The sequence below is a fragment of the Aethalodelphis obliquidens genome, unplaced genomic scaffold (genome assembly GCF_003676395.1).
Source record: "Aethalodelphis obliquidens isolate GAN/ISIS:26980383/991018 unplaced genomic scaffold, ASM367639v1 scaffold5, whole genome shotgun sequence".
NCBI lineage: Eukaryota > Metazoa > Chordata > Mammalia > Artiodactyla > Delphinidae > Aethalodelphis > Aethalodelphis obliquidens.
Window position 1 is genome coordinate 5,220,586 of NW_020837949.1, and position 23,933 is coordinate 5,244,518.

The window sequence follows — 23,933 nt, forward strand, 5'->3', positions numbered from 1 at the left end:
ATACATGTCAGTCTTTCAAAAGCAAAAACAACTAAAAAATGCAAGACATAATAAAAGAGAAAACAGTTTGACAAGACAAAGCAATCATCAGAACCAGACTCAGATGACACAGATTTTGGGATTATCAGACAGATTTTGAAATATCTGTAATTAATATGTTAAGGGCTCTAATGGAAAAAGACAACATGCAAAGAATAGAAGTGAAACAGGCAGGAAGGAGGCAGGGCACAACCTCTGAAAGAATGACATAACCTAAGGACATGACATAAACTGATTAGAACCAAATGGGTCCAAGATGGCAAACAAGTCGACTTTTTCCACTAGACCTTGAGCCTCAGTATATGCTCACATCAGCAAGCTAAATGACACACCCACAGGCACCATGACAGTTCCAAGACTGACCATAAGGATCAAAAAGTGGGCAGTGGCCCAGTTCCTGGAAATCCCCACCTCTTCCTAAAATAGCTGGAATGCTCCTCCCCCTCATTAGCCTATGAAATTACCCACTCCCATACCCTGGTGCCTTTCTCACCTTCTGAGATGGCCCACACTCTGTGGAGTGTGTTTCTCTCTAAATAAACCCACTTCTTACTTATCACTTTGTCTCTCACTGAATTCTTTCTGCGATGAGACATCAATAACCTGAGCTTCATTAAGTCCTGAAACCAGGTGTGTGATCTCAGTTGGAAGACTGTGGGTTTTGGCTGGGTTCGAGTCCCGGCCACGTGGGTTCAAGTCCCAGTCTGGATTCGAGTCCCAGCATGTGGGTTCCAGTCCCAATCTGAGGTGCACGCTTTCAGAAGGATAATGTAAACAGATGGAAACTGTAAGAAACAATCAAAAGGAAATGCTAAAAACCAAGAGCACTGTAAAAGCCCTTTCCACGGGCTCATCAGAAACTCCATACAGCCAAAGAAAGAAGCAGTGAGTTTGAATACAGGTCAACAGACACTCTGCAAACTGAAATGCAAAGAGGAAAAAGAATGGAAAAAACAGGACATCCAAAAACTGTGGGACAATTGCAGAAAGTATAACATATACCCATTATTAGAATATCAGAAGGAGAAGAAAAAGAAAAGGAAATAGAAGAAATATTTTAAATAATGGCCAAGAACTTTCCAAAATTAATGACAGACCCCAGGAAGCTGAGAGAACACCAAACAGATTAAATACCCTCAAAAACCCTCATGTAGGTATACCATATTCAGAAAATCAAAAGACAAAAAATCTTCAAAGAAGTTACAGAGAGTGAAAAACACCTAACTACAGAGGAAAGAGTAAGAATTACAGTGGACTTCTCATCAGAAATCATGCAAGCAAGAAGAGAGCAGAGTGAAATATTTAAAGTAAGGAAGAAACTCCACCACCACTTCACAATTCCATATCCCTCGATATTATAATTCAAAAGTGAAGGAGAAATGAAGGCTTTTTCAGACCAAAAAACCTGAGGAATTCATCGCCCGTAGACCTGTCCTGCAAGAAATGTTAAAAAAAAAAATTCTTCAAGCAGAAGGAAAATGATACAGGTCAGAAACCTGGATCTACATAAAGAAGAGCATCAGAGAAGGAATAAATAAAATGAAGATAAAGTCCTTTATTTTTTTATTCTTAACTGACCTAAAAAACAACCATTTGTTTAAAGTAATAATAGTAACAATGTATTAGATGATCATAGCACACTGGTAAGTGAATGAGTGACAGCAAGGTCACAGCGGTGGGAAGCACAAATTGGGATTATGCTATTAACAAGGTATCTATATGACACATCAAGCAATATGGTGTTACTTTAAGGCAGATTCAGGTTAATTTAAAATGTATACTGTAAACTCCAGGGCAATCACCAAAAAAATTTTTAAATACGTATAATTGATATGCTATGTGGTAGGCAGAATAGTAGCCCCCCAGGAATATCCACATTCTAATCCTCAGATTAAGGCAGCAGACAGAATAAGGTTGCTAATCACCTGACCTTAAAATACAGAGATTATTCGGGATTATGCAGGTGGGCCGGAGGTAATCACAGAGTCCTTAAGTATGGAAGAGGAAGACAAAAGAGGAGATAAGAATGATGCAATCTACTGGGCCCACTACTGCTGGCTTCAAAGATAGAGGAAGAAGGCCTCGAGTCAAGGACTGTGGGTGGCTTCTAGAAATTTAAAAGGGCAAGGAAATTGATTCTCCCTTAGAGCCTCCAGAAGGTAACATAGCCTTGCCCACACCTTGAGCTTAGCCCACTGAGACCCATTTCAAACCTCTGACCTACAGAACTGTAAAAGAAATTGTGTTGTTTTACACCACTGAGTTTGTGTTCTTTTGTTACAGCAGCAACAGAAAACTAATACATTCTAAGAGAGGAGATAGAGTTGAATCATATAGAATGCCCAATTAAAAGGAAACAGAAAAAAGCAATGAATACAAAATAGTTACAAACATGGAAGATATTTACTCAACTATATCAATAATCACTTCAAACGTGAATGGTCTAAAAAATGCAATATCAAAAGAGAGAGAGTCACAGTGGACAAAACAAGATCCAACTGTAAGTTGTCTACAAGCAACAAACTTTAAATATAAAAATTTATATATGTTAAAAGTAAAGGATGGAAAGCTACACCATGCTAACACTAACCAAAAGAAAGCTGAAGTAACTATATTAACTTCAGACAAAGCAGACTTTGTCGGGTAATTAGGGATAAAGAGGGTCATTATGTGATAATAAAGAGGTCAATTCTCCAAGAAGACATAACAATCTTGTACTTGTTTACACCTAACGAATGAGAGGGTATCAAAACACATGAAGCAAAACCTGAGAAAAATGAAAAGAGGAGATAAATCCACTATTATAGTGAAAGACTTCAACAACACTGTCAGTAATTGACAGATCGAGCAGACAGAAAATCAATAAGGAAATAGATGACCTGAGCAGCACATCAATCAACTTGATCTGACATTTAAAGAAAACTCCATCCAACAACAGCTGAAAACATATTTTTCTCTAGCCCACATTCACCAATGTAGACCATATTCTGGGCCATAAAACACACTTTAACAGATTTAAAGGAACAGAAACCATACAAAGTATGTTCTTAGACACAGTGGAATTAAACTAGAAATCAGTAACAGAAAGGTTAAAAAAAAAAAAAAACAACCCAGATATCTGGAAATTAAAGTCTCAAGAGAAATTTTAAAATATTTTGAACTAAATGAAAATGAAAATACAGCTTATTAAAATTTGTGGGATGCAGCAAAAGTAGTGATTAGAAGGAAATTTATAGCATTAAAATGGATTCGAGTTCAAGACATGAGTATGAACCCATGTTTAGCTTAACATGTTAGCTTTAGATACAGATGGTTACACATATATTTCCATATATGTACATATATATTTCCTTGCTTGTCAGATGAGAGGGCCTAGAAGAATGACACCCCAAGTGACAACAAGCATACCTAGTGCCCAAATCTTGGGGTATTTTTTAATAAATTTTATTTATTTATTTATTTTTGGCTGTGTTGGGCCTTCGTTGCTGAGTGTGGGCTTTCTCTAGTTGCAGCGAGCAGGGTTTACTCTTCTTTGTGGTGCACGGGCTTCTCATCACAGTGGCTTCTCTTGTTGCAGAGCATGGGCTCTAGGTGTACAGGCTTTGGTAGTTGTGGCATGTGGGCTCAGTAGTTGTGGCTCGCCGGCCCTAGAGCGTAGGCTCAGTAGTTGTGGCACATGGGCTTAGTTGCTCCACGGCATGTGGGATCTTCCCGGACCAGGGCTCGAACCCATGTCCCCTGAATTGGCAGGCGGATTCTTAATCACTGCACCACCTGGGATGTCCCCCAAATCTTGCTTTCTAACAGCATTCTCCAATAAAAAGAACCAAAGCTCCTTGAAGAAATGACTGACTCTAGGACGGGGAAAGGAAATATACCAGATGAGCCTGAAGTATCTTGTAGTGCCAGAAAGTAAGGAAGTACCACAAAAAAAACAAGAAGAAACCCACAATGATGGGGGTATGTCAAAGGAACAGGTGGAACCAACTGAAAGAGTTTACAATGGCCATAGCTAAAACAATTTGAGCAAAAAAATAGTGGTATTGCATTATAACCCAAAGTATAAGATAAATATCCATGAGTTCATAGTAATAGGGATTACAGATGGAAAAAGATTGAGCATTAATAGGTTATTTAAAATCTATTAATTTTCTTCATGTCTGAAATTTTCCATAGTAAACCTTTTAAATATATATAAAATAAGTGTATATATATAAATGTGTTTATATATAAATGGGTGTGTGTGTATATATGTATATGTGTGTGTGTGTGTGTGTGTGTGTGTAGATGTAACCCAACAAACAAACGCTCCTTTGACCTTTACACTACCGTTTTTGGGTTCTGTATGTATGTTGGTTTCTAGGGGTTATAATGTGCTTACACGACTAAGTTCTCCACTAATTTTGGTCCATGGACACAGATTCTAGTAGTCTGTCCTTATGAGTTTTGTGTGTATTTGTATATATTAAGTATTTTCTCCTCACTTCTGCTTCCTCCTTATTATTTAACAGAAGATTCATAGGAGATCAACTTAAAAATTTAGTCTGTAGATAACAGAATGTTCACATGGAAATGCACGTTGTAGGCTGTGTACAGATGCAGAGTATCAGAAGGGTGAATTGTACCAGTGAAGTTAGTCTCCTAGCTCTAAGTCCACTCTCTATACTCCAGTGGCTCTCAGCCAGAGCCTGAGATATTTGGCAATGTCTGGGAAAACCGGGACACCACAGGGGTCTTTTGGTAATGTCCAGAAATATTTTTGGTTGTCACAGATTGGGGGATCCTACTAACATGTGGTGGGTAGAGGCCAGGGATGCTGCTAAACATCCTACAATGCAGAGGACAGTCCCCAGCAATGAAGAATTATCTGGCTCAAAATGTCAACAATGCCAAGTTTGAGAAACTCTGTTCTGTTCTGTAATGCTGGGGCTGGGACTCTACATATAGCATTTTTCCAACTACAGCTGACCCTTGAACAATTCGGCAGGGAGGAAGAACAACCCTCCACTCAGTTGAAAATCTGCTTAGACAGTAGGCCTTCCATATCAGAGGATCTGACCAATCACAGATCTTGTTGTACCGTAGTATTTACTGTTGACCAAAAAATCTGCGTATAAATGGACCTGTGCAGTTCAAATCTGTGTTGTTCGAGGTCAGCTGTATGGATCAATGAAACAACCTGGATGAACTTGGAAATACACAGGAAAAAGTCTTCAGTCTCAATAATTAGTAAAGACATGCAAATAAAAATAAGGTACTATTGTCTAACTCAAATCAGCAACATTTTCAGTGCTCACTGAAGTACATGTAGTTAAATGATACAGTTATCTGTGATGAAAGTTATAAATTGCAGGGCCTTTTTAAAAAGCAGTTTCACAATGGCATAGGAGCCTTAAAAACCTTTATACATTTGGTCAGTAATCCCACTTTCTCTAAGAATAAAAATCCTAAAGAAATAATAAATCAAGTGAAAAACTGGGTATATCCTAAAGCAAACTCTAAAAAATTCCATAATAAAGATATAAATAAACCACAGTATATACAAATAAGTACAAAGGCCAAATTAATTTTATATGAAAAACTTGAAGGAAATGCCTTATAGAAGTTAAGATTTAAGTTTGACTTTAAGACTTCAATGGCCAAAAACTGAAATATCTCAAGCGGAGAGCTGAAGTCTTGAGAAACTGCAACATTTGTTTTTAGTTTTCCAAACAGAATACCAAGTAGGAAGGTTGGCTATAATGAATACACACAGCTGGTTAAGGCTAGTGGAAGGTGATTAATTCTATGAGGACAGGCTGGGGCTGTGACCCTGAGGATGAGAATTAACTTGTTCTGCATGCAAAAGGAAGCTAACTCATGTCTTTAAGCAAATACACCTTAGGAAGAAAATTCTAGGAACAGTGTGTAAAATGGTTTGGGACAGAGGAAAAAAAAAAAAAATCTAGAGCCAGGGAGGCCAGTTAGACTCACCCAGACACATGTAAACACATGTTCACAGCAGTGTTACTCACAGCAGCCAAAACACAGCAACAACCTAGTGTCCATCAACGGATGAATGGATAAACAAACTGTGCTACAGCCACTCGGCAGAGTAGTAGCCAGCCATACCCAAGAATGAAGTCTGAGAGACACTACGGCATGGATGAACCTTGAACACATTAGATGAAATAAGCCAAACACAAAAGGGCAAATACTGTACGATTCCAATTCTGTGAGGCCTCTAGAATAAGCAAATTCAGAGACAGAAAGGGCTGGGAGGAGGGGAAATGGGGAGTTAACGCTTAATGGTTTCAGAGTTTGTGTTTAGGGTGAGGGAGAAACTTTTGGAAATAGCGGTGATGGTGACACAATACTGTGAATGTACTTAGTACCTCTGAGCTGTACACTTAAAAATGCTTAGAACAATCAACTTCATGGTATGTGTATTTTACCACCATAGTAAAAGAGTAAAAAAAAAAAAAAGAAAAGTGAAGATAGAACTCAAATTGCAAAGAACAGCACAGAAATTGTCAAGAGGAGGCAGGAGCGGTGTGGACTACTGTTTCATGACGTTTAATTTGAAAAGCTCTACTGATAACATTAAGGGTAGAGAGAGGTTTTCTGGTTTAGATCTTTCTCAAGGCAGAGCAGACCTTAACATACGGTATATATCTAGGATATCTAGGTAACAGCTAAGAATTGAGTGTCGTTAAAAAAAAAAAAAGTCTGGCCTAAAACTCTTACTTGGGGGACGAGAGTAGCATCACAATATTTTATTGGCGCACAGCAGTATGAGAAGCATTTCAAAGTTATAATTTCATCTTACATTTGGAAAACCAACCAACCAACCAACAGCTTTCCTAGCACGAAGTAAAAAGGAATGCTGGACCAAATCTTCTTCGATGATAAAAACACACACAGCTCTTCCATCATGGGCATATTAATATCACTCAAACGGTGAAATCTACCAGTATTGGAGGGTGGAGACTTGATATTTTTATATTTATCCAAACGGCACGTACTTTAAGAGGCTGGGAAAGTTTGCAAGACAAATAACCCAATTTCTTCAACCAATACCTTGCAAAGAAAAGGGAAACTGAAGATGCTCATCCACCGAACGCCACGCAAGGACCCGCTCAAATCCTGAGCGGCACAAACCAACCACTAAAAGAACAATTAAAAAAAAATTCCTTTAAGGAAATGTGAACACTGCCCGAATACCGTGGAAACTGAGGGCAGGATACCAGCGAAGGGTTACTCAATTCGCTCTAGTTTCTATACGTTTCGAAAATTTCTGCAACCATTTTCTGGGGCATTTTAGCAAAAAGCGCCGTGGGGCGGGGGAGCGGGTCTTTCTCACGCCGCCCGCGGCCGCCCCCCGCGAGCCAGGCGCCTCCACGGCCCACCCCCGGCCTCCAGGGCCGCGTCGGCTCTGCCAACGCCCCACACACTCCCGGACGCCGGGCCAGCGGCCAGAGACCCCGCTGAGGGCGGCGGCCCGGGGCGAAGCCTCCGACTCTCCGGGCGCTCGGGCCGCGGCCGCTCGCCTGAGGCGCTGAGGGGACGGACGGAGGCCGCGCAGGCTCACACGCCGCCGCCGGGCCATCCGCTACTCACCCCGACGCCGGCAGCGCAGGACCCCGGCCTTTCGGGACTCGGGCTGTGGCATCTTCGCTCCCGCCACGGCCCGGGTCCGAGCCGCATTCGCCGCAGCGGGCGGAGCTGCCGGCAAGCAAACGCAGCAGCGGGCGCAGCAGCGGGCACACCAGCGCCCCCAGCGCTTGCCCAGTGCCCGCGCCGCGGCCTCGGCCCGAGCGCGCGCCCGCCGGGGCCACGTGACGGGCGGCCCCGGCCCCGCGCGTGACGTCACCGCCCGCTGCGGGCGCGTCGCGGCCCCCGGGCTCCACACGTTCCCGAGGCCCAGCGCCTGCGGATGGGCTCGGGGGTCGGTCGCGGGCGGCCTTCGCGTTTTTAACTCTTACATAAATGGGCTCATTGAAGACAAATTCCTTAAACATATTGAAAGATGTGCGACCCCGCTTATGATAAAAGAACTGTAGGTTAAAATGTCAAGGCTTGGCAGAAACTGTGATAAAACCTCACGGGTTGGTGGTAAGGGTGGGAAAGTACAGCGCGCCCGCAGAGCAGCCGCAGGAAGGCACATGGGGTCACGGGGGGCTTGCTAGAAATCCTGACTCTTCAGCCACCTATCAGTAAGCAAAGGATGTTGCAGCCATCAGGCCATGACCATTACAGCCCCCGCCCGCCCGCCCGGAGGTAACTCAGGGTGGAAACGGGCTGTCCGCTGCCAAGCCCCCAGCCACTGTGGCCACCCCCAAATGGTGCACTCAGGATGGGGAAGAACAGGATCCTGGCTCTGGTTGGTTAGGGTGCATAGCAAAGAAATGATCTCAGTACGCCCTGGCTCTTGCAATTCCCATGTATAGGAAAGCACTAAATTCCTTAACTTGGGTTTGATTGATTTTCTTTAACAGTAACCTTTGATGTTCAGACTATCCGATCGTCGTTGCGAAAACTCCTATCTATCCTGTCTCCCCCACCTTACCTCTTCAGAGCAGTCCCGCAGAGCTACCTGAGAGGCTGTGTCCCAGGCTTGAGTCCTCGGTTTTGTCTGCCAAATAAAACAGAATTCTCAACGTTTAGGTTATGCATTTTTTTTCAGTCGGCAGGCCCCATGCCAGACGTACTTAAGTAATCAAAATATGCGTTTTACCGCCGTGGCCAGGTGATTTATGTACACATCAAAGTCTGAAATCAGTGTCCTAAGGTGCAGTCAGTGCAGGAGACCGGCCATTGCTCCACCTTCACCCGACCCTTGTCTGTGTCAGACATTTTATTTGCCATTCTGATGGGTGTGGAGATCTGTTTCTAGCTGTCATTTTAAATGGGTTCATACTGTCCCACCAAATTAATGTACAGTCGTACCATTCCAGAAATTGAAGCTTTGGGTTAGCTCCAATTTTTTACCATTAGAAAAGAATGACATGAATATGCTTTTTGCAGTGTAGCATCTAAACCCGGGGTCTTTGAGGCTGGGCATAGGCTAGTCTATGGGCTGTGTTCATCTATCCCTAGGTACAGTTGCCAGAGGAAATATAGGAGGCTTAAAATTTGAATTTCAGATAAAAAAAATTCACTAGCATGTCCCATAGAATATGTGGAATATACTAAGATATTATTGTTTATCCAAAATTCAAGTTTACCAGGGCATGCTGTACTTTTATTTGCTAAATCTGGCAACGCTAACCCTGGACAAGTTTTAAACTTAGTTTTCTGTTTTATGATATGGTAATAACAATAGGAACTATCTTGTAAAGTTGTGTGGATGACATGAGATAATCTATGCAGAGTACCTACCAGGGGGTATGAAACATAGTGAGAGCTCAGTAATTGTTAGCTCTTATTTTTATTTCATCTCGGTGTGTCTTAGGATAAATTCCTGAAAGTATGCTTTCCTTACAGAATTCTCTGGCTAATGTAAGGCTTGTCCAAGTGTTTGGTCATACCCAAAACTGTTGTGTGAAAAGCCTTGAGCAGGTGAGCAGATACTTTCTCAAATAGCTCCAGGATACAAATCAGATTTTAAAATTTCTATACAAAACCATAATTGCCACCTACGGGCAAGTATGGGTTTCCTTTCAATCACACCAAGTACTTGGATGTTGATTCTGATTTGTTTTCTATTCCAGAGTCAGCTGAAACAATATTCTAGAGGAGATTGTTTAAGCAACATTCTACATCGCTTCTAAGACTTATTCATGCTATCTAGGACCTGAACTAAATTACATTAAAAAACTAAGACTGAATATTAGGCCCATGGCTCTAAGAAAAAGAACATTTTTCTTTTGGCAAAGCTGATATTTACATCCTTCTTTATGCTTACCAAACAAGAAGATTCTCTGAATTTATACTACAATTCTCTTTTTTCCTTCGGCTGCAGAAATTTTATTCTGTATTTTACTCTAATTTTAATGGATTCATAGGTTTATTACAATCAATTTTTTATTACTTTCTAGAGCAGCTAAGGTATAAACATGGGCCCAGAATATACTAATCACGTGGCAATTACTTTGTGCTGCCAGACTGACCTTTTAAAAGCTCAATCAAGTTACCCTGGCCATCTGTAATATTTGGGCACAGGTTTTTCCCATCTCTTTCCAGCAACAGATTTTATAGAGTACTTTGCCAAATACATGGGTATAATGACATTATAAACTGGTTCTTTTTTCTTTACATTGTATATATTATTTCAAAGAACACAAGCTCCATGAAGGGAGGGATGTTTACCTGCCCCATTGTCAGCTGCATCCCAGCACCTAGAAGGACACCTGGCCTGAGATGACCATTCAGTTGTTGATTAAATGAGCATAATAGATGAGTCAAGTCGTTTTCTGCTGTAAAAAACTAGTTTATATTTTCTCCAGCAGAAGCTATGATTTAGTGATTCTATCCTAAGCCTCCTCCTTTTTACTCCTTTCAATGTATTCCTTCCCTCATTTTCTCATTCTCTTCGTTTTGTGAATTAAATATATTTTTCACTTTTCTAGCTGCCTTCACCAGGGTGAATGCAACAGCCATCCCTCTAACCTGATAGAAGTACTTTAGACACCTGGGAGTGTGTCCACACAGGATGGATATTGAACCTAGTTACCTCTTCCCCAATCCCAGCTAAACAGTTTTCTTGAGTCATGTCGAACACAGATTATCAACAAGGCACACAAGCCAAGAAGTGTCAGGAGAGCTGAAGGCCAGAGCCATAGGAGGGAACACACGTGAAAAAGGCAAAACCAGAAGTAGGGAAGAGGGAATGTCTCCAATTAACTGAAGGGCCAACAGAAACAAACAGGCCTGGAGAGCTGGACCAGGACACCCAGGCAAGTGACTGGACATCAGAAACTCAGGAACCCAACCAAGCAATATGTCAAGGCCAGAATCTACACTGGCAGCAAGAAAGGAGCTCAATACAGTTGAATGGACCAACCAAGGCTCTCTGAGAATGTCTTTCTGGGGAGGTCACCAGCCCAGGTCACCTATCTGGAGTAGGAATTGAGTTGACCAAGAGTTGAGCAGTCCTTACGGTCTACCAGGACGAAGTGAGCTTGGCAAATAACTGGAGATAACACACTTTATCTCAATCGATTTTATGACAGGCTTAAGGGTGTGACAGCATGCATTTCTAATGCTTAAGGTCTTGCCACCCCAGAAATTTAGTGGCAGAAAAGGCACTTCTGTTGTAGACCATTCTGGTTGTACTTCTTACTGTAGTTCACATAATTTCATGATGTTCCAAACATGTTCTCTTCTCCATGTTGAAGGACTAGGGGAATTTTTAACGCTTTATTCATGAAAACGATTGGTTTTCCTTTCATGAGACTCTCTTAAGAGGTCTCCAGTTCCGGGAAGACAGTATCCAAATACCACTGAAATGACTTGCAACCCAATCGTTTCCTTAATTCAACACGCTCACTAATATCTCCATAGGCAAGATATTTCAGATTAGGTCTTCGTAAAAATACCTGCTCCTAAATGGAAAGAGAGAGTCATTAAACCAGACAAATCTTTGGTAATCAAATCATGATATCTAACATAGCAGTATGTATTTTCATCTGAACTAAAACAAAACAAAACAACAACAGAAAACCTTCCCTCTGTATGGGGAGGGCAGAGACACACATAGGAGCTGGGACTCACTCACCCCACATATATTCACCGGATGTGCTGTGACAGACCACGATGAAAGTAGCGTAGAGGGACTCAGCAAGTCTAAGTCCTGCTTCTCAAGAGTTCTAGAATCATAGCCGCCTATTGTAGTGTTTCCCCTTTCTCCTACTCTCTCAATGATACTCAAGGACAAAAGCCCTCACTCCCCAATCCCTATCAACACTTCCATGGTTTCAGAAATGGGGGTTGGTGACGGCTAAGGGCAAATTGACTCTGGAGGAAGACAACCTGGCTTCAATTTCTGGCTCTGCTATTTATTAGCTATGTGACTTTGGCTGCTACCCTCATGAGACTGTGGTGAGGACTGAACACTTTCATACGTGCAAAGCTCTTAGGAGACTAAGGCTGGCACATAGTAGGTGTCATGTCAGTGTCGGCCATCATTATCACCACACCTGGTTAGTTTTTTCTGCGTTCTTGATTTAAGGAAGCACCAAGTATGAGTGTCTAATGGACTCAAGCTCTGCCATGTTAAAAGAGGTATTCTAAGTAGACCAAAGCCTCCTTGAAAGCAGAACCTTTGTATTTTCATCTGTGTATTCCCAGTGCCTGGTATATAGATAGCATAGTAATATGTTGAATGAGAGGAGCTTGCTTACCCAAATTAGCATAGTATGGGCATGCCATGTTGGATTCTCCCCAGGGATCTTTAGGTCTTTGCCATCATGTCTTGCCACTCCTAGTTCCCCAGGGGGGATTGGTGCAGAGAATGGGCCTGAGGGAGGGTGTCCTCGTTTTGGAGTGAAGGCAGAGAAGACCTTAGCCAACATCTCCCTGTCCAAAGCCTGTTTTGCCCAATGACATTCACTCAACTTCCCAACATGCTGTGTCATACAGTCCATTGATTTTATGCCAAACATTACATGCTTTTTACATTAGATGGAACTTTTGGTAACTATATCCCCCATGAAATTCAGTAAACTACTCAGTCCTAACTGTGTTCAAGTCAACCATTTAAATGTGACCTCTGGTCACAGAAAAAAAAAAAAAAAAGCTTAAAATCTCTCATAACTAAAGAAATGCAATTTTAAACAATGAGATATCATTTTTAACCTATCAGATTAGAAGAAATACAAAGTTTAATTAAAACTAGGGTTGGAATGGTTGAGGACCATTTGGACATTATTCATCAAGATTTAAGATGCACTAACTCATGGTCCACAAGTTCATGTCTTCAGATTTATTCAAGATATAGCTGCACAAATGTGCAAAGAGATACATGTAAAGGATGTTCATTTTGGCACTGTTAAGGAGTAACAAGAAGCCAAGATGATCAGAATGTTTATCTCTGGGGACTATTTATGAATGGAATCAATTTTAAGAGATCCATTCAAAGGAAATATTTAAAAGGATGACATGTTTATCTGCTCTGATTTTAAAAGACTTTGAAAGTATGTTTTTAAATTATACTAATAAATGGAAAAATTACAACAAAATATTGCTGCTCAAATCGAGTTAGGTAAAAGAAAAGGATATATACTCGTGTATGTGCATGTTAACAGGAAACTATAGACAGTAATTTAGTGGTGGCTTCTTAGGGGCGAAACTACGGGCTTAGAAAGCTTACTTTTCACTTCATGCTTTTCAATACTGTAAGACAAAAATGTGTATGCGTTACCTTTTTAAAAATATTTTTTTTTAAATCAGGAAATATAATAAACATACCGAAAAAAGCACATAGAATATAAATGTGCACCTTAGTGAATTGTTGAAAAATCAACCCCAGAAACCCTAAGTCAAGAAATAGAACATAATCAGCATCTCAGAGGCCCTTGCCTTTCCTTTCCTGATCATAATCCTTTCTCTTAGTTTTTGTGTTTTTTTTTGTTTTTTTTTTTTGCGGTACACGGGCCTCTCACTGTTGTGGCCTCTCCTGTTGCGGAGCACAGGCTCCGGACGCGCAGGCTCAGCGGCCATGGCTCACGGGCCCAGCTGCTCCACGGCATGTGGGTTCTTCCCGGACCGGGGCACAAACCCGTGTCCCCTGCATATGCAGGCGGACTCTCAACCACTAGCGCTACCAGGGAAGCCCCTTTCTCTTAGTTTGAAGTGCTATCCTGATTATGTATTCATTTCTTTGCTTTTCTTTCTAGTATCGCTATCTAATTATCCACACATAGATTATACGGTTTGATTTTTACCTGTTTTTAACTTTATAGAAATGGAAAAATACAGTATATATTCTATTGTGTTTGGCTGCTTTTGTCCACCATTATATCTTTAAGATTTACCTATACTGTTGTATGTATATTTAAAGTTGATTAATTTGCATTGCTATATAGAATTATATCATTAAACATATCATATTTATTCATTCCATCCCTGATGAATATTGGGGTTGTATTCAGTTTTGGCTAACACAAACAATGCTGTTTATAAACATTCTTGTTCATGTGTTCTGGTGCACAGAAGCATGCTTTCTGTAGTGTATATACAGGATGGAATTGCTGGATCGTGGGATATTCATGTCTTTTATTACTTGATATTGCCAAACTGTTTTCCAAAGTGAGTCTGTAACAATTAACACTCCCACCCAGTGTCTGAGACTTCCTGTGCTTGCCAACACATGGTCCTATCAGACTTTAAAAATGTTTTGCCATGTATGTAGAAATATGTAGAAATATCTCATTGAGGTTTTAATTCATATTGCCCTGATTACTCAAGAAATTGAGTATTATTACTTTTATAATTTAAAATAATAAATATTAGATCAAGACCAGGACATATAGTATCACAGAGAGATTCTTACATATTTCTACCCATGTATCTGAAAGGAGGTCTTGTTGTTACTGTCCAAATTTGTTTGAACTTTCAAATTAAAATGAAGCGGCATCTATATGTTCTCTGTATGTGCATTCTAAAGGTCCCGGCAAGGGGCTTAAACCATGGGGAGATGTACAAATGAAGGGGCCTGGCTTTGATGTAAAAATCTTTGACTGTTGGGCTTCCCTGGTGGTGCAGTGGTTGAGAGTCCGCCTGCCGATGCAGGGGACACGGGTTCGTGCCCCGGTCCGGGAGGCCGGAGCCTGTGCTCTGCAACGGGAGAGGCCACAGCATTGAGAGGCCCGCGTACTGCAAAAAAAAAAAAATCTTTGACTGTTAGAGAAAAAAGGAGCAGAGGTTCTTGTGTGGTCCCCAGACCAGCTGCAGCCGCATCACTTGGGAGCTTGGTAGTGGAGGAAGAGAATCCAAAATTTGCCCATGGGAATGGGGGCAGAGAGAGGTATTTGCCGCAGATGGGCAATCTTTGGGGGAGGAAAATAGATCTAGGGGGCAAAAAAAGCCTTCTCGTGTTGGTTGATTTACTTCTGAGAAACTTGAGTTTCCTTAGAGATTTAAAAAAAAAAAGAGTAAGGTGCAAGTGTAGCAGCTTAAAATGAACAAATTAAGAATAGCATCTGAAAATGGGTGGGTGAACAGCTGAAGGGTTGCCCTAATTTAAGGAAAAGTACAAAAATTGGTATCTAGAAAGCAGCAGAAGGCTTCTTTAGAGCCAGTCCCTCTCTGTACTCTCACTCATCTTTCCAAACCAGGGACACATCCTTCACCTTGTATTCATCTAGCCAAACGTGCACCAGTCTGAGATTATTATACGCCAAGGCTTTTGCAATTCCAGTGTGGTTTGCAACGTGTTGCTTATCAATATGTCCTACTCGAGAGCAGGGGAGTATAAAGAGTTGGCCTCCACACATCCAGATCTAGACATAAGAAAAATAGAAAACATATTAATGATTAATGAGTGTTTGCTAGTAATAGGCAACTGCTGAACTAAAACAAAAATAACAAGAGCTAACATTTATTAAGTTTCTTATTTCATTTGATCCTCACGACAACCCTATCGTGTAGGTACTGTGATCATCCCTATTTTACAGATGAAGAAACTAACACATACATTGGTTAAGAAGCTTGCCCAGTGATATAGTGGCAGAGCACAAGGTTCAAACTCAGGAAATCTGGCCCTAGAGTCAGTGCGCTGAATACCAAGTGATCCTGCCTCGCTTATACATGACCAGTTCTGATACTGATTATGTATGAAGACTGACAAGATATTTTATCTTAGGATATTCTCAAACAATATTCTGAGAGTAACATTTTCTGAGGTGATTAAGTATTGCTGGATATAAGCAAATAATAAGAGAAATAGCAATCATGGCTGAATTCAGTTATTCATCTTTTTTGTACTTAAAACACTTTAAAACGCTTATTTTTAATAACTTTTTATTACACACAAGCAAAATATGACCATTGAAAAACTAAGAAATGTAGAAAAGCACACAGAAAAAGGTAAAAATAACTTTTCGTTTTAACACTTTGTCAGTCAATATTAATCCAAGTATGTATGTGTACATACACAGATACACAACATTAAGATAACCTGCTTTTCTTCATTTGATATTATGTGAAGTTACTTTAAAAGTCTTGTATTGTTGGACATTTTGGTAGTCTTTGATTTTTATTATTATAGATAATAGCACAAAAAATGTGCTTGTAACATAAATCTTATGTATAGTACACTTGCATGACTCTTCTCTTTACTTTAATTCAGTGATTCTTGCATGGTCTCCAGACCAGCAGCATCAGCATCACTAAGGAACTTAGAAATGCAAATCCTTGGGCCCACCCAGACCTACAGAACTAGGAAGTCTGGGTCTGGGGGCACAGTAATCTGTATTTTAACCAGCTCTTTAGGTGATTCTGAGGCACACTAAAGTTTGAGAACCACTGTTCTAATTGATCAAGGTAGTATATCCCAGTTTTATAGATATTTTCTTAGGTGGATTCACCTAATCATTTAGGGAACAGTAGTAGGAGAATAAGACTCACTGAAAACAATACTCAGAAGTATTATGGTGAAATATATCACTCAGATAGTCAGAAAGGATTATGTTAAAGAAAATGGAAAAGCAGAACTTCTGACATAACATGAGACCTACTGACTGGTGCAGGCCAACCTCTAGAGTTCTTTAGAAATACCCAGAAACATCCCCACAGAACGTCTAGAAAAATATCCATTGAATTCCTTCTCTAAAATGGATGGCTCAGTAGAAAAACTCTGAGACCAAAAGTCCAAAGAATTAGGTTCTTTTATCATCTCTGCCACATGCTTATGATCAGACGTATCCTCTCTGACTCTCATTTTCATCTGGAATTGAGAACTAAATAGTTGCTCATTTAAGCTACCACTCGGGGTGCTTTGTTATGCAGCAAAAGCTAACTGATACTAGCCACCTATAATGTCTTATTCTCTTTTTTTAAAGTGAGAACTTAAAGAAATTTGGAAAATCATTAATATCTGTTTAATAATTAGAATGGATACAGAAGTATCTATTATTATTGGTACATTCTTACATGTTTGAAATGTTTCTGTATTAAAAAAAGAAATCTGGCTATGAGTATAGAATAGAAAACAAAAGTCAAGTAACCAAAGTGATAAAGGAGGAATATAAGTAAAAAATGTATTTAAAAACTTTCTCAAAAATCAAATTGAGGGAAGCTATTGCAATGTAGCCCAGTGTTCATAGGACCCACAAAGTTGTTCTTTTCTTCTTGATTCATTCTCAAAGGGAAACATGATCCATCTGGACGTGCCTTTTGCTCTGTTCTTTAGGTGATGGTCAGCTTTCTTTCTCAGATATACTGCTGGAAGTAGTCTGTCCAGCTCCCAGTTTCTATTATTATTATTATTATTGGAGGAGGAAGAGGATGACAAGAAGGCAGAGTATCCCATTAAGAGTTAGTATAGTGTAGTGGTGCACAGCACAAACTCTAGGGCCACTCAGTGTGGTTCAAATCCCCTATGAGCTGTGTGATCTGGGGCAAGTTACTGAAGTTACTCAACCTATTTGTGTCTCAGTTTCCTCACCTGTAAAATGAGAATAATAACAGTACCTGCGTCATGGGATTGTTACGAGCATTAGAAAATCTGATACTTGTAGAGTGCTTAGAGTTCGTGTTTTGTAAATGAGAGTGTATCTCTGTTGTAGTGAAGTGTGGTAGACTGCAAGTGTGGTCACAAGTGCTTTTCATTCTTACATGCATACTTAATTGCAATGTAACTGTACTTCATTCCATCAAGAGGTGAGGTTTATTTCTCCATCTCTTGAATCTGGTCTTGGCCTCATGATTTGCATTGGTCAACAGGACATGAACAAACGTGATGCAAACAAATGCCTGAAAAGTGTTTGTAGCGCTTTGGGACTTGCCTTCTCTTGCTGCTCTTGGGAACCTTGTGACCACTTCACTGAGAATGAGCTTCACTAGCCTGCCTGACAATGAGAGACAAATGCCCTGGTCATGGCCACTGTTCCACCTATTATTGGGCCAATGTCCACATATGTAAATGAGGCCATCCCATATGAGCCAGCACCAGCTGAGCCTCCCGATGAGCAGAGATGTGTAAGCAATACCAACAGAAACCAGCCATCCTGGCTATGACCAAAATAACCACTTTAGCAATACAATGAATTTTGAGGACTTACAATTGATTGTTGTTTGAAGCCACTGTATTTTGGGACAGTTTGTTACACAGCAAAAGCTAACTGATACATGAGGGAACATATTTCTCTTAACCAGTTTTACTCATTAAGTAAATAGGACCTCCATCCACTGAGTTGCTCATTCCAGAAACTTGGTGTGATAGATGGAAACACTGTTCAGCAATATTATCTCACTCTCCACCCCTCACTAAGGGGTGGAGTATATTTCTCTGACACACTGACTTTGGGCTTGTCCATTTGACATGCTTTGACCCATGGAATGTGAGCAGACATGATGCCTGTGGAGGCTTTAAATGTGCTGTGTGGTTTGGCTTGACTTTTGCATTCTTGCTTATCAACATGAGAAGAATATGCCCAGAGTTGCTACTAGAATGATGAGCAGACCTGACCAAAGTCAGAGCCCAGAGCCCAGCCCTGCCAGTGTAAATTCCGAGGCAGAGCCATGCTGGCCAACACAGAGACATAGGAAAGAAAAAAGCAGAGGCTTCTTGCTCTAAGCCAACCAGTTTTGAGCTCGCTTGTAACAAGCATCATCGTGGCATTAGCTGACTGATCATTGGGTTGTCCATGACACCCCTTTCTCTCGATAACCACGTAGCTGGTCAGTCTCTGGGTTCTGTCCATTCTACTTGTAAGTATGCCCGGAATCTGTCCAGTTCTTTCTGTTGCCGTTGCTACTGCTCTGGTTCCATCCATTGTCACCCTTTGTCCAGGTTATTGTAAGAACCTCCTGGTCTGCCTGCTTATCCTCCACTATGTCAGCCTCCACAGCCACTGTCCCTGCCCTGCTTAAAACATACCAGTGGCATTTCGTTGCACGTAAGACACATCTAAATCCTTACAGGGTCCTGCAGAGTCCTGCCCCTGCCTCCCTCTCCAGCTTCATCTTGCTGTTCTCTCCTCACTCATTCTGGTCCAGCCTCACTGGCCTTCTCCACTGACACATATGGGTTGGAAGGCTGTCCGCTTTCCAAGTCAGTGGGCAGAAACTGGGGCATTACTGAGTCTCTTCTTACTCTTTGTCTGTAATCTGCATTTGTGAGGGGAAGCAGGGGTGCACCATGCAACAAAGCCAGGGTACGAGTTTCTCAGTCAGTCTTGCTGGCCTCACAATTATGGGGGTGCCTCCCAGATTCAGGCTGACTATTCATTTTAATTTCTAGTGGGATCTCATCTTTTCCAGTCTCAATACATATCTTAGTAGAAAGTTAGGAGAGGCTGCTGCCCAGATACCATTTTAAATTAGAACTCTGGGAGAGCTGTAGCATAAAAGGAGAGGAACGAACATTGGCTGGGAGCACTTTAGGTGGCAGAAGCTGTGTTAGATGCCTTATGCCCATCGCTGCGGTGAATGCACACGGTACCACTGCAAGGTGTCTATTATTCTGATCGTTTATGCGCGGGGCCTTTTAGACTCTTGAGTGGTTCAACTACTCAGCAAATATTTCTCAACCACTTTTTACATAGTCAAAGTACCAGGTGCTGAGAACGCATGTTGAACAAGTCAGATCTTTCCCTGCCCTCATGGAGCTTACAGCTGGTGGGAACACACAACTGGCAGGGCCCAGCACAGAATAAAAATGGGGTCTCAGGTTCAAAAATTATTAAAAGTTTCAAGATGGCAACAGCAGAGCCTTAAGCCAGGTGTGGGGTTCTTCTAAACATGGTACCATGTGCCACCACCCAGGCTGCCTGTCTACACAGCCTGCCCTGCACACACAGACAGGAGACAACTGTGATACAGCACAATAAGTGCTGTCATGGGGGAAGCATGCATAGGAGGGGAACGGATCCCAGACTTGGGTGTGTGTGTCTATGTGCGGGGGGCAGGTAAGGAAGATAAGGTCAAGAAAGTCTTCCCGAAGAAATTACATCAAAGCTGTAGCTGTGGATTACGGCGGTGGGGAAAGAGGAAAGTGAACAGAGGCAGGTGATGATTTAGAGGTAGAACTGCCCAGATAAGGTGAGGTCAACGTGGGGCAGGAGAGGGAGTGTGGAGTCCAGGGAGGCTCTCCATGGGGGACGTGTGTGCAGATAACTGGTGGGGTGGGGGAGAGGTAGCATGTCATCCACTCATAGAGGGAACATGGGAGGAGGAATTTGGGTTTAGCATACCTGTGGGACACCCCTGCCATGGTAACTTGTAGGCGATAGACCACACGAGCTTATGACTCAGGAGAAGGAACTGGGAAGGAGCGAGAATTGGTGTCATCAGCATCCGTTAATCATGGGAACGTGATGTGGGTGAGGTTATGGAGAAGGTGGAGAGAACAGAGAAAGAGGGGCTTGGGGAAACCCCTTAGGGGTGGAAATTCCGTGCAGATGGGCCAAGAAAAGTAACCCAGTGAGGCAGTGGGGAGCCACGGTCCGAGCAGGGGGCTGGGTGCTGAGCAACTTGCCGAATCCTCTACTGTGTCAACACAGGACAACTGCCTTCAGCCTTTCTCTCCTGCAGGCGTGTGGTTTGCTCTCAAATCCCAGCATCCAAGGGAGGCAGCAACCTTGGGCCGAATCCGAGCTGGCACCCGTGTCTAAGAGGCTCAGTCTGGAGGGTGAGGTAGGGCAGGGCCCCGGTTCCTGCAGGAGTGTATCTTGCCCCTTGGGGGACACCAGGATGGAACCCTGGGGCAGTGTGGCCAGACACAGAGCAGGTTGTCTGCTCTCTCAGGGAAACAGAAATGCTAATCTGGAGCCTGGTTATGAGGCCTATTCCGAGGTTGGGAGTGAAGCCGCAGCTCCGTGGGCACCCAGCGAGTCATCATTTTCCACGAGCAATGGTAACACTGAGCTCACGTCAACTAAAACAAATTCAGGGCATTGGAGGCTTCCAATATATGGCCAGCCTTAGAGAGAAGTGACTTAGAAACAGGGTAAACTCGAGCTGGGGGGCGGGGGGGCGGGGCTTAAGATCTGAAGTTGCATAGATCATACAAGGCAGGAAGCCATAGGTTTGGAGCACACTACTTACGATTGCTGTGAGTTTGGGCAAGTCACACTACCTCTCTGTGCCTCGGTTTCCCCGTTATAAACAGGAGATGATGCTGGTACCTACCTCACAGGTTTATTATGAGGATTAAATGAGTTAACATCTGTAATATTTCAGAGCAGTGCATGTCACACATAATAAGAACTTGAAAATGAAATACATTTTTATCCTTTACATCTCAACTTAAATGCCATTTCTGCCGAGGCAGACACACACCTCCCCTAAGACAAGGCTAGGTTCACCTTTTATATGATCTCACAGTATTCTGTATTTCCCCTTCATTGCATTTATCAGAAATAAAACTAAATAACTACTCATCTCACTCTACCCCAGATATTGATAGAATGGAAGCTTTATGTCATTCGAAACCACTTTTGCTTTGAGTGCTACTGTATTTTTAGCACCCAACACGGTGCTTGGCATGTGACAGGTTCTCAATAAATACTGCTGAAGGAGTGAATGAATGAATGAATGAGGATTGTGTCTTCTGAATGTCCAGCATGTGGCACAGCCTGATGCAGGAGGTGCTCCTTAAACGATGGCTGTGTTCAACACTGAACTTAACTAGAACACTCAAGAGAGCCCTAAACTGAAATGAGATTTGGGTCTGACCACCATACAGGTGTTAGTCACAGCCATGGGAGTTGATGTAGGTATATTATAAAAAGTATTAACAAGGGGACAGCACAGACGCTGGCCGAAGAGAACAGAGGAGCCGCCACAGGTCCTGGTGGCCCTGCCCTGCCGGGTGCTACCACTTTTGTTTCTGGGCCATGGGAAGGCTGAGATGCGGAGAAGGGAGGCGTGATGGGCGGCAGGTGGGAGGTATTCGGCTGGCTCAGAGTAGAGGTTCTTTCCCATCAGATAAGGAAAGAGTGCACTAAGTTAACAACAAGCATGGCTTCACAGGTGCAGAGCGGCTACATGTCAGCCCTGAGCCCTGAAGAGCACGTGGGGTAAGAAGAGAGGGTTGACAAGGGAAGCAGTCTTGGGAGCACCCATGTTTAAGAGACACACAGGAGAAATTCCTGTAAAGGAGATTGAGAACAGCTGAGCGATACAAGGGGCTTTTCTTGGATTTTGCCCTAAAACCCAAGAAAACTTCTGGAAAAGACTGGTGTACCATGTCAAACGCTACAGTAACCTCAAGCACACGGAAGACCAAAAGCCATCCATTAGGGACACGAGTATGAAACTGATGACAGTGCCGTAAATGATGTCAGAGGAAGGATGCTGAGGGCCTCCAGGATCTGATTTACTGGAACGAAGAGTGAGAAATGAAGTAGATGCAGGTGTAGCTGATCTTCCCTTAGGAAAAACCAGGTTACTTGGGTAGAGAGGGCTGCTGGTGTCAAGAGAGTGCCTAGCTATTTATTAATTTACATGTTTGTTTATGAAAAGAGAGAGCCAAGCATACTTAAAACGTATGAAGGGGCCATTTGGAATCAAGTAACTGAAAATATTGAAGCAAACATCATGAGGGTACTTGAGTAATAAGTTTGCTGTTATTTGCTGTCTGGAGGGAAGGTAAAGCCAAGATAAGGAATACACTCACTTTTTTTTTTTTTTTTTTTTACTGTATGATATCACTTGTAATGTGGAATCTAAACAATAATACAAATGAATGTATATGCAAAACAGAAACAGATTCACAGACAGAAAACAAACTTACGGTTACCAAAGGAGAGAAGGAGTGGGGGAGGGACAGGTTAGGAGTGTGCGACTAACATATGTGAACTATTATACTATATATAAAATAGATAAGCAACAAGGATTTACTGTATGGCACAAGGAATTATATCAAATATCTTGTAGTAACCTATAACGGAATATAATCTGAAAAAGAAAAACTGAATCACTATGCTCTACACCCCAAACTAATACAATATTGTCAATCAACTATACTTCAATTAAAAAAAAAATTTTTTTTAATGGTGGAATTTTGAATCCCCAAGATTTTGTTTCTTTGATTAGAAGTCAGTATTTTTCTGAAGTATTTATTGTTCATTAGTATTTCCTTTAAAAGCCTTAAAATTCATTTATATATATAATGCAACACCATTCAAAACCTTAGGGATTGATTTTGAAATTGCTGAAGTGATTGAGAAGAACAAATTACACTTAGAAAATTCTGAAAATGAAGAGTAACAAGGGACTCACTCTACCAATTAATAGACTTTATCGTAAAGCTACAGAAAATAGCAGTGCACGTGATTGGCTCAATAACTAGCAAATGGATCAGTTGAACACAGAAAGACCTAAGTATATATGATTATTTAATTTGTTAAATGTGTCATGCCCGTTTCTTTCTCTTCATAATTGTCACTTGATTAACAACTTGAAAAAAATGCAGAACTTTAACTCCTATCATGCACCAAAGTCTAAATGTAGTAGAGAATTAAATATAAATAATGATGTCATAAAACTATCAGAAAAAAATTATATAAAAAATGATTGGATTTGAGAATTATAAAAGTTAAAAAGCAAACTTAAAGCAAATATTTTACTTGTTTAAAAGCTTTTAGTATTTAGCCTTTTACCATTATATAATATCTATTTTCTGTTTATTGCTTTTAATCTTAAATGCCAATTTTATGTTAATATTGTCACTTCAGCATTTCTGGTTTTGTTTATTCACCTAGTATTTTCTTTTTTTAAATTTTATTTAATTTTTAAATTTTTAAATT

At 41.4% G+C, this 23,933-nt stretch overlaps 2 protein-coding genes across 6 annotated transcripts in view; both read right to left on the reverse strand.

Moving 5' to 3' along the window:
* GALNT11 (polypeptide N-acetylgalactosaminyltransferase 11) overlaps positions 1–7,790 on the reverse strand; it is a 54,271-nt gene extending 46,481 nt beyond the window's left edge. The window contains exon 1 of one of the 5 annotated variants that reach the window (XM_027101454.1): positions 7,639–7,790. The gene's annotated coding sequence lies outside the window, so the exon portion shown is untranslated. The remainder of the gene's footprint in view (positions 1–7,638) is intronic. The other 4 variants (XM_027101450.1, XM_027101452.1, XM_027101451.1 and 1 more) reach the window with 4 other exon arrangements.
* Positions 7,791–11,177: 3,387 nt separating this feature from the next.
* The window catches only part of GALNTL5 (polypeptide N-acetylgalactosaminyltransferase like 5), a 73,026-nt gene continuing 60,270 nt past the window's right edge, over positions 11,178–23,933 (reverse strand). Inside the window, exons 8-9 of the mRNA XM_027101462.1 lie at positions 15,312–15,461; positions 11,178–11,564 (exon numbers count right to left, since the gene is read on the reverse strand). Coding sequence (XP_026957263.1) covers positions 11,421–11,564; positions 15,312–15,461 — 294 coding nt within the window. The 3' untranslated portion in view covers positions 11,178–11,420. The remainder of the gene's footprint in view (positions 11,565–15,311; positions 15,462–23,933) is intronic.